General features: G+C 51.2%; 1 protein-coding gene and 1 long non-coding RNA gene across 8 annotated transcripts in view; one reads left to right on the top strand and one right to left on the bottom strand.

Moving 5' to 3' along the window:
* The window catches only part of Zbp1 (Z-DNA binding protein 1), a 39,941-nt gene that overhangs the window by 4,064 nt on the left and 19,636 nt on the right, over positions 1-16,241 (top strand). For 2 of the 5 annotated variants that reach the window (XM_029468696.1, XM_029468698.1), the window contains exons 2-9: positions 1,149-1,234; positions 1,638-1,775; positions 3,496-3,732; positions 4,636-4,824; positions 7,941-8,102; positions 9,422-9,619; positions 10,629-10,850; positions 12,536-13,679. In XM_029468696.1, coding sequence (XP_029324556.1) covers positions 1,742-1,775; positions 3,496-3,732; positions 4,636-4,824; positions 7,941-8,102; positions 9,422-9,619; positions 10,629-10,850; positions 12,536-12,711 — 1,218 coding nt within the window. In that variant the 5' untranslated portion in view covers positions 1,149-1,234; positions 1,638-1,741 and the 3' untranslated portion in view covers positions 12,712-13,679. Of the gene's footprint in view, positions 1-1,148; positions 1,235-1,582; positions 1,776-3,495; positions 3,733-4,635; positions 4,825-6,617; positions 6,792-7,940; positions 8,103-9,421; positions 9,620-10,628; positions 10,851-12,535; positions 13,840-16,241 lie in introns of those variants that run through there. The other 3 variants (XM_021151641.1, XM_021151648.1, XM_021151656.1) reach the window with 3 other exon arrangements.
* On the bottom strand, positions 258-15,283 carry LOC110285475. Of its 3 annotated transcripts, none has more exons than XR_002377060.2 (3): positions 15,220-15,283; positions 2,917-3,054; positions 258-768 (listed from the first exon to the last, which is right to left on the bottom strand). It is a non-coding gene; the product is annotated as an uncharacterized LOC110285475 (long non-coding RNA). The 3 variants fall into 3 exon arrangements; XR_002377061.2 differs by lacking the exon at positions 15,220-15,283 and adding an exon at positions 14,483-14,603; XR_003834764.1 differs by lacking the exon at positions 15,220-15,283 and adding an exon at positions 3,284-3,440.

Here is a 16,241-nt window from a genome sequence, read left to right as displayed (position 1 = left end):
TTTTTAAAGAATTCATTTATTGGAGCTGGAGAGATAGCTTAGTGGTTAAGAGCACTGACTACTCTTCCAGAGGTCCTGAGTTCAATTCCCAGCAACCACATGGCGGCTCACAACCATCTGTAATGAGATCTGATGCCCTCTTCTGGTATACATGGTACATGCAGATAGAGCACTCATACAAAAAATAAATAAATAAATCTTTTATTTCTTTTTTTTAACATTTCTTTATTATGTATAGAGTACTCTGGAGGAGTCAAGTGGCATTTTCACAGGGGCCACCTAAGACCATTGGAAAGCACAGATCTTTACATTATGTTTCATAACAGTAGCAAAATTATGGTTACAAAGTGTTGATGAAAATCATTTCTATGGTGTGGATCACAACAACGTGCAGAGTTAGGATGGCTGAGAAGAACTGACCTAGGAGGCTCTGACACCTTCCAGGCAGGTCAGCTAATGTAAGGAAGGCAAGGGAAGGGGAGGGGAAAATGCTGAAGAAAGAAGTGAGGAGGGCATGTCCTGAAGCCCTGCTAAGTCTGGAGCCACCTTGGTTAGGAACCAAGCAAGACCCCCGTGGCAAGAGGCGGTTGGTGAGCAGGCGCCACCTAGTGGTCGGTTTCCAAATGGCGCCTCTAGGGAACCTGGGCAGTGTCCCTCAAAGGGGCCAGCTGAGAGTTCATTTAAAAGCGACTTTATTTATTTTGGGTGGCAACAGGCAGTGCAGTTTCTGTTTTCCTTGGCTGGCTCTGCAGGCACTGTTTTTCCTCCCTGGAAGTCATAAAAATCACTTGGAAATGTTAATATTTTCCCATGCACAGGCCCATCCTAAGCTGTGTGGACCTGGCCTGGTCATGGCCTGTCCAGTGACCCTTTCAGGTTCTGTAAGGTGAAGCTGACTGGGGACCTGCCACCTCTTGCTTGCTTGGCAGACATCCTCCAGGCACATCACCTCCTTCTAGTCTCCAATGACTGCTCCTGTCTTGCCCTGTGCACCAGTGACCTGCACACCAGACAGATACAGAGGTCCCAAGATCACGGCCTCTGCACTCACCCCACCTCCGCCCTGTAGCTGGGACCCAGATTCTGGGATTATTGTGGGCTGAGTGGTGGACACAAGGCCATCTCTGTGAGCCTCGATCCCCTCTTAGGTAATATGGAACAGAGAAGTGTCTGAGCTGTTCACGGATCACTGAGAATGTATGAAAGTGAGAAGAGGAGCTCTTTTTTCTGGAAGGTACGTGAGTAGACGGTACTACACCTGCCTGTGGGCACCTGGGGGAGGCACAGTAGGTGCCTTTTCCTAGATTGCTATCTTCCTCCTCACAGGGCTTTCACAGAGTTCTCTTCAGATAGTATTCTCCCCGTGGGAGACCAGGTGGGTAGTTCCAGAGGCCAAGACTCCTCTCTTCTCTGTCACACAGCTTGCTCACCCACCCCGATTTCGATTTCGACATCCTTTCTTTCAAGAACCACACCAAAGTTTCATTTTCTCTTTCTTCGAAAAGCTGGAGGGGGGGGGCGGGGGGGGCACACCAAAGTTTCATTTTCTCTTTCTTCGAAAAGCTGGAGGGCGGGGAGGGGATGGGGCCAGATGGGTATTTGTTTCCGGGATGGTAGCAGCTGGTGTCTGTCTGCAGGTCCAAGCAACCATTCTTGCCTGTGGATTCAGAGCCCCGGGCCTGACCACAGTGCCAGAATCTGCCACCCCCTGCCCTAAAGGCGCCCCAAGGCTGCTGTGAGCATGGCAGAAGCTCCTGTTGACTTGAGCACAGGAGGTAAGCTGAAAGCTGAACCTCTTCCTTCACCTCGCTTGGGTCCCAGCTGAGGTTTCTAAGGCTCCTAGCTCTTTCCTTGGCCCAGACAGCAACAGGATTCTGAGGTCACCACAGGGAAGTCAGCTTGCTTCAAGGATCCTGTGCCCCAGATCCTTCATGTCACCTTACCTCATAGATGAGGTCACCAAGGCCTGTGCCAGCCCTCGGGCTCCAAACTGTCATTTCGAGAGAGGACTTTGCTTTGATACGAAGATGTGACTTTGATTTTTACAGTCAAGCTCTTCTCCTGCCCTAGTGGAATCCTTGCTGCGACTACATACCCTGTCTAGGGGCTTCTGGGCTATGGGAGGCTGCGGGGTGCAGGGCTGTGTGAGGCTGCGATGCTGTGGGCAGGATTTAGTTCACTGCTTTTCTTCTTCATCTTTTGAAAAGCACTTCATTTTTGTTTTTTGTTTGTTTGCTTGTTTGTTTGGTTTGGTTTTTTCGAGACAGGGTTTCTCTGTGTAGCCCTGGCTGTCTTGGAAATCACTCTGAAGACCAGGCTGGCCTCGAACTCAGAAATCCGCCTGCCTCTGCCTCCTGAGTGCTGGAATTAAAGGCATGCGCCACCACTGCCCAGCTAAAAATCATTTCTTATTTCAACATACTAGAAGTGGTTGCTCAAACGCTATCAGGGAGGAGCCAAGCCAGGTGGCCGGTTCAGAGCCAAGCAAAGACCAGGAACTAAGGTCACCTGGTTCCTGTGGTTTCCTTTCACTGCTAACCTTTCCAGCCTGTCACCTGCAGCCTTCTGCTTCCCAAGTCCCACTTTCAGACTCTGCAACCAGTCCTTCAAGTTCACCCTTTGGAGAAGGCTTAGCCTGCCTTGTGTGTCCCTAGGGGGCCAGTGGGAGAAGGGAATGAAGGAAAGCCCACTACAGGGCACACTCCCCAGCAAAGGCTTTGCAAGGCAAGGCAAAACCAAGCCAGGAATAGATACTCAGTGCTACAATCCCCCCCCCAACACCCTCCTCCTCCCCCACCCCCACTCCCACCCTGGGGTGGGGCTGGGGCTGAAGCAGGAGGATTGCTTTGAGTTCCAGGCTAGCCTGAGCTAGACTTTGTCACAAGAGGAAAGGAAGAAAGGTAGAGGCAGACTCACGGATAAGCAGACAGACGTGCTGAAAGGAGCATGAGGTGGAACTTGGGGGGTCCTCAGGGTCAGACACGGAGGAGGCTGGGTAGTTAGCAGGGGTGGAGGGCTCTGGGAGGAAGCCTTCTGGAGTTGGCAGGCAGGCATCTGGAAGACAACATTGAGGCTGGGGTAAAGAGCTGAGCTGGGTTTTCAGGACTCCTGCTCTATCAGGCAAGGGAGGAGAGACCCATTTTTCTTATCTGCTGGGCTCCAGGGCTGGAAACACCCATCCCAGGCTGAGAGACGATCAAGATACCAAATAGGGACTTCAGGGCCAGACTTGGCTTCCTGCCTCTCCCTTTTGTTCCAATGTCAAAGAGCTGGGGGTTCCTACCTGTTTGGGTTCCATGTAGTACACAGGGCAGGCTGTATACTACTTTACCATTTGGCCACCCAGACATCTAGTTGTAGGGCAAGGGGCCACCTGACTGACACCCTTGCCTCTGGGTGGTGTCGTCCTTCCTGTCTGCTTGGCCCAGGTCACGGGTGCCTTCTCTGCTCTGGGGACTAGGCTTAACTCAGCTCTTCTCTGGGTTCCTCCCCAAGACAATCTGGAGCAAAAGATCCTGCAGGTGTTGAGTGATGACGGCGGCCCTGTGAAGATTGGCCAGCTGGTGAAGAAGTGCCAAGTGCCCAAGAAAACCCTCAATCAAGTCCTTTACCGCCTGAAGAAGGAGGACAGGGTGTCCTCCCCAGACCCTGCAACATGGCGCATAGGCGGGGCTGCTTCCGGAGATGGGGCTCCTGCAATCCCTGAGGACTCCAGTGCCCAGCCTAGCCTTGGTAAGCTGTCATGTAGGCAGAGCAGACCGCCCCCCAACTCCCCTTCCCCCCCACACACACACATTAAGAGCTACGAGGCTTGGCTTCATATCTGAGCTTGGCCATTCCCTCTCTGTCTCTTGATTTCTTCTGGCCAATGGAGCCAAATGTGAAGCCTAGGGCTTATACATAGTAGGTGTGCAATAGACATTAGCAGTAGTGAAGACACGTTGCAGGCAATAGTTACACGGATAGTGGGGGTTGACGGGTAAGGATTCACTCAGAGCCTTCAGGTGACTTTGAGAGCTATCAAGAAGAAAGGACCCACAGTTCCAAGCGCTGATGCGGTCCCCAGGGCCACCTTGCCTTCATTCAGCCTTCAGATAGAGACAGGAAAGGAAGCAGCCTTGGGACCTCAACCTTCAGCAGACAGCATCTGTGACCCAAACAGACAGGAGGTCCTGGGTCCCAGCCTAATGTGCTGCCCCCAGCTCCCCTGAGAAATTATTCCCCATGTTTAGTGGAGCAGGGTGTCTCCCATCTCCAACAGACACATCCTTCTTCCAGACTCAAGACCCTAAAGAGATGTAGGTGCAGCTTCAGGGGGCCCTGGTCTGCAGCTCAGTGCACCCCATGGGCCTCCCCAGACCGCTGAAGCTCCACAGGAGTATCAGAGGCCAGACTCACTGTTAGAAGAGAGGCTCTAAATGGCAAGATATGGGCTCTGACACCCTTGTGCCAGTCTGAGCCAGCTTCTAGGGTGAGAGCTTCATTTGCCTGGTCTCCAGATGACCACTGTAACCAATGCCACCAGATCACCTTGTCCCTGGGCTTCCTAAATGTCCCAGGCCATAGCCAATAGATGGTGGGCAGAAGCAAGCCCAGGACCCTCTTCCCACTAAGCGCCTGCCTCCCATCTTGCAGATGAAAGAATATTAAGATTCCTGGAAGCCAATGGGCCTCACAGGGCCCTGCCCATCGCCAAGGCTCTGGGAATGACGACAGCCAAAGAAGTGAACCCACTCCTGTATTCCATGAGAAATAAGCACCTTCTGAGCTATGACGGACAGATGTGGAAGATCTACCACTCACGCCAGGAAGGCCAAGACATAGGTATGACAGGGCAAAGTCAGTGTGGGGAGGTCAGGGATCAAGGGTCAGGTTGGGAAGGTCAGGTTTCAGGTCAGGAAGGTCGAGGATCAAGATTAGATCACTTAGGGTAAGGTTGAAAAACAAATCAAGGATAAGGATTAGATGGTGTAGGGCCAGATGTTTGTCTGTTTGGATTTTCTTTTCAATTTATGTATTTTATTTTATTTTATTTTTTAATTTTATTTTATTTTATGTGTATGAACGCATTGCCTGCATGTATGTGCACCACATGCATGCAGTGCCTGCAGAGGCTAGAAGAGGGGATTGATCTTCTGGTTGAATTGGAGTTATAGATAGCTGTGAGCCACCATGAAGGTGCTGAGTCCTGGATCCTCTAGAAGAGCAGCCAGTGCTCTACCCAGACAACCACGTCTCCACAATACCCTTTAGAGAGGTGTTCCAGGAGGGAGGGTTGCTGCCAGGATCAAGGAGGGAGAGCCAACCAACTGCTGGTCTTGGCTGGTAAGGGCCTGCTTGCCTCATTCACAGTGCCCCTAGGGTCTCCAGCTATTGGAGGAAGGTGACCCATCGGTATCTTTAATGAAGTCCGTGGAATCCAACAAAACATTATATGTAGAGGAATTTTAATCCAGAAACCTAGCTGCTTTGACAAGGGATCACGACCAAAGACCTTCTAGGTCTGTGTGGTTTGGCTGGAATGCAGACACGCCCTTAGTACATATCTTTAATCCCAAACAATGCAGGTAAGGTTAGTCTGTAGGACACAGCCATGTCTGAAAGTGATGTCTAATTGAGGGGCAGACGAAGTGACAAATCAGAGAAAGATTTGACAGACTGAGCCAGAGATAGAATACGCCCAACATTTGAGAGAAAAATCTATCTAAGAGCAGCACAGGGGGAGAGGATGCAGTCGGTGAGCTGGGGGTTGAGTCAGTTGGGAGTCAGTGCGGTGAGCACAGGGCAGAGGAGCTGAGTTCCTCCTGAGTCCATGCGGTGCAGTGCAGGTCAGCAGAGGCGGCTGAAGCCAGAGAAGGAGAAGGAGCCAGGGGATTAGAACAAATTGCCAGTTGTTTGAGGCAAAGCAGAGCAGTTCAGTGAGAGAAGCCAGACCGAATCAGTCAGCTTGGAGAGGAGTTTTGCAAAATTCAGAACATCTGAGTTGAACCAGCCAGCCAGAGTTCAGAAAGAACTAGAAAGGGTGAGCTTATTCAGCAGTGAGCCTACAAGTCTCCTCCTTATTACATCTGGCAAATAAAATTTACATTTGCACATAGGAGGTTTCTTCTAGCCATCTCTGAGGAAAGAGGATCCTGGGGTCCAACAGAGAGGGTTCTGGAGGCTTCTGAGGGCTGAGATGCAGAAAGTCTGGAGGGAGGAACACACTGGAATTGGTCAGCCTGGACACAGGGCTCAGCCTGGATTTAATAATGACTCTCTGGGAACACTGTGTCCAACTTGGGGGTTTTAGTCACTTGAAGGCAGGCAAGACAGGACAGTGCCGGGCTCTTATGCCAGCATTTAGGAGGCAGAGGGAGAAGAGGCTTCGAGTTCAAAGCTATCCTAAACCACAAAACTAACTCCCCACAAAACCCAAATTGAAAACAAGTAAATAAGATTGTTTAAGGAGAGGGCTGGGCTGGACTTGTATAGAAGCCTGAAGATGCCGAGATCTGTGGGGTAGCAGTATCAGGCTCTGAGCCCTGGTGCTCTCAGGAACCCCCCCCACCCCAATGTTCTTTTTAAATGTATTTTTTCTTTTTCTTTCTTTCCTTTTTTCTTTTTTTGTGAAACAGTCTTACCATGTAGCCCTGGCTGTCCTAGAACGCACCATGTAGACCAAGCTGGTCTTGAACCCACAGAGATCTTCTTGCTTCTGCCTATTAAATTCTGGGATTAAAGCACCACTACACCTGGAAAAATATCTTTTAAAGCCAGTAAAATAAATGAACATTTAAAAAATGCATCTCTAAACTGTTTCATCCCAAGAAAGCTCATTGTTACAGAAACATGGTTAGAAATTTTGTTAGCTTTCTTTCTTTCTTTCTTTCTTTCTTCCTTCTTTCTTTCCTTTCTTTCTGTTGTTGTTCTTTTTTTCTTTCTTTTTCTTTCTTCCTTCTTTCTTTTCTTTCTGTTGTTGTTCTTCCTTCCTTCCTTCCTTCCTTCCTTCCTTCCTTTCTTTTTCTTTCTTCCTTTCTTTCTTTCTTTCTCTCTCTCTCTCTCCCTTCCTTCCTTCCTTCCTTCCTTCCTTCCTTCCTTCCTTCCTTTCTTTCTTTCTTTCTTTCTTTCTTTCTTTCNCTTCCTTCCTTCCTTCCTTCCTTCCTTCCTTCCTTCCTTTCTTTCTTTCTTTCTTTCTTTCTTTCTTTCTTTCTTTCTTTCTTTCTTTCTTTCTTTCTAGATAATCTCGTGTAGCTGAGATGACCTTGAACTCCTGGTCTTCCTACTTCCACCTCCCAAATATGGGGATGACAGATGTCTGTCCCCATGCTGGGCTGCTTTAATTTATGGGGAAAGGAGTTCACAGAGGTGCACACGTCTCCATTTGGAGCAGGCATGTGGCCCTGTGGCATGTGGTACAGGCTCTGGGCTTGGCTGGTGTGAGCTATTCTCTCTCTCTCTCTCTCTCTCTCTCTCTCTCTCTCCCTCTCTCTCTCTCCTCAGCTTTTGGATGAAGTGACAGTGTGGAAGGCAGCTTTTAAACAAAAGGTCATATCTTAAATCTTCAATAATGTCATTAGAGGCCAACCAACCATATGGGGCATTTTATAGCCATTGCTGAAGTGAGAAAAGCCTGGGGCTCTGGCAACAGGGGCAGGGTAGGGAGAGAGTGGGAGTTTCCACCATCTCCCCAGGGAGACACTGTGGCTAGGACACACAGGTAGAGCGCCTGCTACAGGGATTTCAGGAGAGACTCCGGCTGTGTCCATCATACACGAGGATGGAAAGCTGTGGCCAGCTGCAGGCAGCTCCTGAATCTTTCCTTGTACCCTCTTTCTCAGGCCCCCAGGATGGGGTCTGGGCTCATGTGTCAGCAAGCTCCCAGGGAAGTTCAGTGCTGTTGATAAGAGACGCCTCCTACGTCTTCAAGACAAAGAACTCAATGGAATATTATTCTCTAGCTCATTCTGGAGTCACACAAGGGTCCCCTGCGGTTATTTGTCAGCACAATCCGATCAACATGATCTGCCAACAAGGAGCCAACAGCCACATCTCCATTGCCAATTCAAAGAACATCCAGATTGGTCACAGGAATGTCATAGTAAAAGCCTGTGGTGAGCCAGGTAAGAGCAGGGTCCTGGCTGAGGGGGACTGAGAGGGGACCTGGTCCTCCAAGGAGAGAGCAACTGCCTCACCTCCTCAGGCATGCCTTAGGCACGGCCTTTCTCAGAGTGAGACCCAAGGACCACACCCACCTGCACTCTTACTAACCTTGCTCCTTGCCAATGAGATCAAAACCTTTTGTATGAGAATAATTCGGTTCCCTCTCTCTCTCAGCAGGACACAGTGAGACGGTTACTGCAGTTCTCTGCTCTGAACACATTCCCGTCTCTCAAATTGTGTCATGAAAAGTTGGGGTCATCTTACACTCAGTGGCTTCTTATCTATGTATCTATCTATCTACCTACCTACCTACCTACCTATCTACCTACATAAATGTGTGTGTTTGTGTGACTTTGTGTATGAGTGTGTTTGTGTGTGCATGTATGTGTGTTTGTGTGTGTGAGTTTGTGTCTTTGTACGTGCGTGTATGTGTATGTTTGTGTGACTGTGTGCATGTGTTTACTGGAGCCTACTCAGAAGCAGAAGCTGATGTCAGGTGTCCTGTTCTGTCACATCCCATCCAGACAGGGTCTCTCACGGAACCTGGAGCAAGACCTGCAGACAGGAAGTCCCAGTGAACCTGTCTCAGTGTCCTTCAGCACTTGTGGTGCAGGTGCACGCATCCAGGCCTGACTTTTACACGGGTGCTGGGATCCAACCCCAGGTCCTATGTTTGCAGGGCAATGCTCTTACCATTCCCAGCCAACCCCCAGCCTCAGCATCCTGGTTTTGATGCAAGTCGGTGCTGTCCAGGGGGTGTTTCCTCTGTAATTCGCATATGGCTTAGAGGGTGTCCCTGTCAGCCATGCACAAGAGCATCATCCGTGCCAACGCAGAGTCTCTCCATGCCCTCAGAAGAAATCTGTTCCACTGTAGGCCCGTTGCCCCATCTGACTCCCCTGGTTTTTATGGCCCTCCTTCCTGTCTGGCTATTTTGCTTAGGAGTGTTAAAGGGCTCGACATCTTTCAGATTCAAATGTGTTTGAAAGTTTCTGTGTTCCTTTAATTTGAAAATCATAAGAGTAAGACTAAAAACTGAGCACCTGAGAAATAAACACGGCCAGGACCCTTCTCAAGAGGGTTGATGGATATATTCTCCCTTGGGGGCCTTTCCTTTGATGGGGTCAAAGGTTGAGGAGAGCCAGCAGGCAGGTGTCCCAACAGTACCTTGGGCCCCACTGAGAATGCAGATTGCCCAACTCCAGCCGCTTCAGGTGCTGAGCCTGTGAACAGAGCGATCTGGAGTCTCTAGCAAATCTTTAATCTCCTTCCCTCCCAGGTCCCAGGACCTCTCACCCTCTACCCTTGCCGGGGGACGCCTCTGCTCAGGACATGACCCCTGGTGCCCACGGAGCTCAGTACATCTACATGAACAAGTCCTTGCTCCAACAAGTGCAGCTTGGCCACCACAATGAGATGAGCCTCGTGGGGGATGCAGGGGAGCACCCCTCTTATAGCTTTTCTGACAGCCCCCCAGGTATGGTGGCCTCCGCCACCCCACAATATTTAGAAAGAACCCGGAAGCCTGAGTTTTTGCCAGAGCAAAACCCATTTCTGCCTTGAGAGGTATTGCTGAATAGCACCGAGGTTTTAGATCTGGCATTCAGGGTCCCCAGGCTCCCAGCACCCACATGCAGTCAGTCAGCACCTACAAATAGGAAGGAGGCTGAGTGGGAGGAAGCCGGGTCACAGGGGTGGAGGAGGCCTGGATGGTGACCTAAGGAAACGGAGAAGGAAACCAGTAGCGAATTGTTATAACCGTGTCCCGATGACACAGTGACTCAAGGACCCTGCCAGAGGCCTGCCAGCAACTGTAGATTCTTAGATGATCGGAGGTTTCAGGGGGACTAACAGAGCCAGGGAGAAGTGTCTGCAGAGAGGAATTGGTCAGCGAGTCAGAGTGTAGCAGCGGGACAGACAACCAGGGCTCTGCTGTCGCCTTCCGTGACAGTTTCTTAAGGGAACGCCGTGTATGGGCATTTCCTGACTTTTGAGGGTGAAAGTGAAGAGGAGACAGCAGGGTTCAGGGGACACTGAGGTGAGGCTGGGGCTGGGAGAGAAAAGGTATGGACCATAGTAGGACTGCATGAAAAGGTATAGACCATAATAGGACTGCATGAAAAGGTATGGACCATAGTAGAACTGCATGAAAAGGTAGGGACCATAGTCGTACAGCATGTCCTTCATCTGCCACCTGGGAACTGGCCACAGAGAAGATGGAAGGCTCCAGAGGTCCGGAAGAAGATGGTGAGATCAGAGTGGTTTTGCTAAGCTCAGGGCAGGGTGTGGGCGATGGTGTTAGTCTTCAGTCCAGTGGGGACACGTTCCAGGACACGAGGTAGGGTGTCCAGGCAACGTCTATGTGCCAGATCTGCAAGGTTACTGGTGAGAATGAGTCGTGAGGATGGGACCCCCAGGTTGGGTGCACATGCCAGGTCCCTCTGCAAACTGCCCGCTTCTCTCGGCTTCTCTCTTTGCTTTACTAGAAGTGCCAACCACCACTGCTGACCCAGGAGCTTCATTCAACATGCAAACATCTGAGCCAGGCCCTCACCCCGAGGGAGACACAGTCCAGACAGTCCACATCAAATCCTGCATGCTAGAGGACGCCACCATTGGTAACAGCAACAAGATGACCATCCACCTTAGGTCAAAGGGTGAAGTCATGGAGTCTGGAGACAGTGAAGAGCCGAAAAAGGGAGACACAGGTGAGCCTGGGCACGGGTGTCTGTGTGTGCCCCGACCTCATTCATTCATCCTGGCTTCAAGCATCAAGGCAGTAGCCTGGTGTAAGGACACAAGGGTCTGGAGCTCAGTGAGTGGACCAAAAGCCAGCGTATCGCTCCAGGCTGCAGGGAGGAGGCAGGTATAGACACCAAGGTAATGAAGAGCCACAGAGGGGCTTTGCTCAGGATTTGAAGGAAGCAGAGGCTTTTCAGACTTGGAGTAAGATCACACTTAGTCCTACATATGGGTAGTTAGAATTAGCATGGAGAGACCAGGGTGTCTGGATGTAAGGTAGATACGATGTAAGGTAGATGGTGAAGTGCTGTATGGTTTACACAGTGATAATGGGCCACAGGTCACAGTCACCAGGCCACCATGGGTGTCGTGGGTCACAGTCATCAGGCCACCATGGGTGTCGTGGGTCACAGTCATCAGGCCACACAGGTGTCATGGGTCACAGTCATCAGGCCACTACGGGTGTCGTGGGTCACAGTCACCAGGCCATGGGTGTCGTGGGTCACAGTCACCAGGCCATGGGTGTCATGGGTCACAGTCACCAGGCCATGGGTGTCATGGGTCACAGTCACCAGGCCATNTGGGTCACAGTCACCAGGCCATGGGTGTCATGGGTCACAGTCACCAGGCCATGGGTGTCATGGGTCACAGTCACCAGGCCATCGTGGGTGTCATGGGTCACAGTCACCAGGCCACTACGGGTGTCGTGGGTCAGTCACCAGGCCACTACGGGTGTCGTGGGTCACAGTCACCAGGCCACTACGGGTGTCGTGGATCACAGTCACCAGGCCACCACAGATGTCATGGGTCACAGTCACCAGGCCATCGTGGGTGTCATGGGTCACAGTCATCAGGCCACCACAGGTATCATGGGTCACAGTCACCAGGCCACTACGGGTGTCGTGGGTCACAGTCACCAGGCCATGGGTGTCATGGGTCACAGTCACCAGGCCCAGGCAAGGAACCTTTTGGGGAGCCATCATGGCTGCTCCCAGAGAGAAAATTATGAGCCCTGCCATCAAGGAAGCTCTGTAAGAGAACTAAAATAAGGAGCCAACAGGGACCTGCCAACAAATCCGGGGGGAGGGTTGCAAGTGTAAAAATGGCAGGTGCCAAGACCCGAGGGGAGAAGCACAGGGCAGGAGTCTGGGAAACAAGAGGGACCCAGGAGCCTAAAGCCTTGGTGGGTACCCACCAGGCCCTTTCAGAGCCTGAAGGCATGTGCAAAATGTCTCCATCTTATTTGAAATGAACTGGGAGACATGCGAGGTGTGAACAGAGGTGTGTGATATAGTATTTAAGTCTTCCTGGGCCATCGAGATGGCTCAGCGAGTGTACACACTTGCTGCCGAGTCTGATGGCCCAGGACCCTCATGGTGGAAGGAGAAAGCCAACTCCCACCTGTTGTCCTCTGACTTCTACACACAGACACACAGAGACAGAGACACACAGACAGAGACACAGACACAGAGACACATCAGTCAATCAATCAATCAATCAATCCATGTGTTGGGGAATGTTATGTCTCCCATAGGACAGTTTGGGAACAAAGCCCCGGAGTACATGCACAAGCAGAAACCTACCACTGTGCTTTCAGAGCAAACATTTCGGAGGAGTCTGCAGGGTGCCTTCCTTTTCTCTCTGCCCCCAGGTACAAGCTCTGAAGCCACTCCACCCAGAAGCTGCCAGCACACGCCCAGTGACTCCATGCTGCCCACCTCTGAGCTGAGAGCTATGGCTCTGGGAGACAGTAGCCCCCAGACCACAGAACCTGTGCTTAGAGAGCATGAAGTCCAGGACACAGAAAGCTGTCAGACTCAGGACTGAGGTGAGGAGAGAGGTGGCGAGGGCACAGGCAGAGGTGGAGAGGCCTTTGGGACTTTTTGTGGCTGTACACAGGGCCTGCACTAGATTTCTGTTGTGATTCAAGTGTGGTATTGTCCCTGGAAAGGCCAAGGATCAGCAACTTGGTCCTGTATGACTCCAAGATCATCCACACACCAGTCTCTCTATGGATTCACTGTCTGACAAGGATATCCATCCAGTCAGGGTAGAGACTTTGGGAAGCCAAAGAAAATGAGTCACTGAAGACATCAGGGTCTAAAGTGGTCCAAACTGGCTTTGATTCACTCTGTCACCAAGGGTGACCTTGAATTCCTGATCTCCTGGCCTCCAATTCCTGAGTGCTGGGATCCTAGGCATGTACCACCAAGTCCAGTTTATGAGATGCTAAGGGGGAAACTTCATGCATGCCTCACAAGGGCTACCAATGCAGCCCCAGTCCCAGCTTGGGCCATGCCCCTTCCAGTCTCTCTAGTCATCTCTTCTTTCTGCCTTCCCAGTAAGCAATGAAGCTATGGGACCATAGGCTGACCCCTCTGCCACTATAAGTCAAACCAACCTTTCCTGCCTCAAAATCAATCAATCAACCACAGGAGCCAGTTCTACCACTCCTGGATGCTCACCCGAAGGGAAGAGTCAACACAGAGAGATCTCCGCATATCCATGTAGATTGGGATACTGTTCACAGCAGCTAACAAGTGGAACCGACCTTGCTACCCAGCAGTAAAAGATGGGTGAATTGGAGTATGCACACAGCCATGAAAAATACTGAGGCTGTCATTGGCCAGAAGAGGATGTGACCAGAGGCCACCATGTTGAATGAATGAAAGCCATCTTAGAAAGACAAGGGCCACATTTTCTCTGTTGTGGCTTCTAGACTTTAGATAGATTTATAAAATCATATACACATATGTGACATGGAAGTACATGTAACACCAACCAGGGGATGAGGATGGTGCATGGGGAGGAGAGGTGGGGTTCACAGCCTGGGGGGGGGGGGTCACAGTCTGGGNGGGTGTCACCGCCTAAAGAGATCACAGCTGAGGGGGGTCAGGGCCGGGAGGGGGGCACTGCCGAATGCACTGTACTTTTATAAAAAGGTGTACCTCTGAAGCCCAGGCTAGTGTTTCTTTCAACTAAAGAGCATCAAGCCACTGAGAAAACGGATTTAAAGCATTAAACCAGAGGCGGGCGAGATGGCCCTGCAGTAAAGGTGCTTGCCCCCTGTCATGGTTTGAATATGCTTGGCCCAGGAAGTGGCACTGTTAGGAGGTGTGGCCCTGTTAGAGTAGGTGTGTCACTGTGGGTGTGGGCTTAAGGCCCTCACTCTAACTGCCTGGAAGTCAGTCTTCCACTAGCAGCCTTCAGATGAAGATGTAGAACTCTCAGCTCTGCCTGCCTGGATGCTGCCACGCTCCCCCCTTGATGATAATGAACTGAACCTCTGAACCTGTAAACCAGCCCCAGTTAAATGTTGTCTTTTATAAGACTTGCCTTGGTCATGGTATCTGTTCACAGCCGTAAAACCCTAACCAAGACACCCCCAAGTCCATGACAAGGGTAAGCTATTGTACACAGTTGATGCCCTACACAAAGCTGAGGGGCCCGTTAGTCTCCTCTGCCTTCCACTATGAGGCTATGAGGCTATGAGCATCATTTTAAGGAGAGTGCCTCACTTGACCCTGAACCTGCCATTGTGACCTGAGTCTTTCAGGATTCATGCACCGTGAACAACTTTCTTGCCACCATAACTCACCTGGCTCAGGGTGTTTGGTCACGGCGGCCTGATGGGCAACGCTTTGGCCCACTCTCTTCTCTCTCAAGGGCCGCCAAATCCACTTGACCTCTCTAGAATCCTTCCCTTCTATCTCTGATCTCACTGGACTCATTGGTTGAACTTCCAGAGAGCAAACGGTTCCCACTCCTCGAGCCTTGGCCCTGTGGGGAACGATTGGCTGGCCCATGTGCCAGTCAGCCAGCCTTGGCCAATCAACGGGCAGGGATCACTTACTGTTCGCCAGATACGGCCTTGGTGATGTGACATCATCAAATGTACAGGCCATGGTCACTAACGCTTCCCAAAACCTTGAGGTTCTGAGTGCTGGGTGAAGAGCAGTGGAGCTTTGAAGATGAAGGCAAAGAGGAAGAATCAGCTAGCCAGAAAAGGCTTCTGAGTGGGCCAAGTACCTCTCAGTGCGTGTGCAGCCTCCAAGTGCCGCGCGTCTTCTCCCCCTTTGCTCTGCCGCCTCCGTAAGGTGCAGGCTGCTGCACTTAGAAGCTATGCCCTTGGGTCCGGCTGTCTTGGTGTGTGTTGGTGCCGCTCAGCACGGGGTATCAGGGAATCTTGGTGTCCTCCCCAGCCCAGCCATCCTAAGGCTCCCCAACCTTAACCATGCCTAAGAAGGGTCTTAGGCACCCATATGACACTCTAATGGGATGCCCTGTTCCTGCAGGGAGGGCCGGGATGTGGTGTCCGGTTCTCATTCCAGCTACCTGCAGTTGTCTGTCAGGAAACCCAGTGATTCTTAGCGCTGAAGCTGGGACAGTCAGGGCAGCATGTCCTCTCTTCTCTCCCACACACCCATGACCTCTCCTGTTCACCAGACGTTTCTCAGCTCAGAGAGGCCCTGTGCCTCAGAAGCCTCTGAGCCCCTTCATCCATTCCATGCACTATTCTGTTCCCACCAACACTGCTGTCTCTGGCCCCACCCACCCAGCATACACACACACTCTCTCTCTGGCCCCACCCACCCTGAATGCTCTCTTCCGGCCCCACCCACCCAGCATACTCTCATTCATATTCTCTCTCTCTCTCTCTCTCTCTCTCTCTCTCTCTCTCTCTCTCTCTCTCTCTCTCCCTCTCCACCCCCTGCATGCTCTCTCCAGCCTCCATTCATCCCACAAGTTCTCTCCATCCTTGTTGTCCACTCTCCTCCAGCCAGGCTTGCCTCTCACCTCTACGGAAAAGCAGACTGGCTTGCTTGTTGATGACAGAAAGCTGTGATGTGTGTGCCTGCACACTGGACAAGCTGTGGCTTGTGAGTAGAGGGTTCCAGGCTTAGTCCTGCTTCAGGAATATGTGTATTCAGGGGCTCTGACTGACCCAGATCCCCCAAGCCCCTTCATTCTGCTTTTCTCTGTACTGGTAAAAATGACCTCTGACCCCAGTATGGCTGCCAGTGCAGGGAGACCTCCTTCCCCACTCAGCTGAAAGCCACCTCCTAACCAGTCACAGGCCAGAGCAATAAGACAGACACTTTCTTGATTGGCCACTAGTATTAAAAGGTTACCCCCAGTGGGTGGATAGGGGAATGGGGGGGTAATGGGAGACTTTTGGGATAGCATTGGAAATGTAAATGAGGAAAATACCTAATAAAAATATTTAAAAAGAAAAACAAAACAAACAAACAAAAAATGGCTACCCCCAGAGTCAGAGAGCCACTATGGCCACAGAAGCCGAGTCTGTGGGAAAGTGGAGGGCAGGGATGGGCCAAGGGTATACATGCAGACCTTGG

Source organism: Mus caroli, chromosome 2 (genome assembly GCF_900094665.2).
Source record: "Mus caroli chromosome 2, CAROLI_EIJ_v1.1, whole genome shotgun sequence".
Lineage (NCBI taxonomy): Eukaryota > Metazoa > Chordata > Mammalia > Rodentia > Muridae > Mus > Mus caroli.
This window is presented reverse-complemented; position numbering and strand designations above follow the sequence as displayed.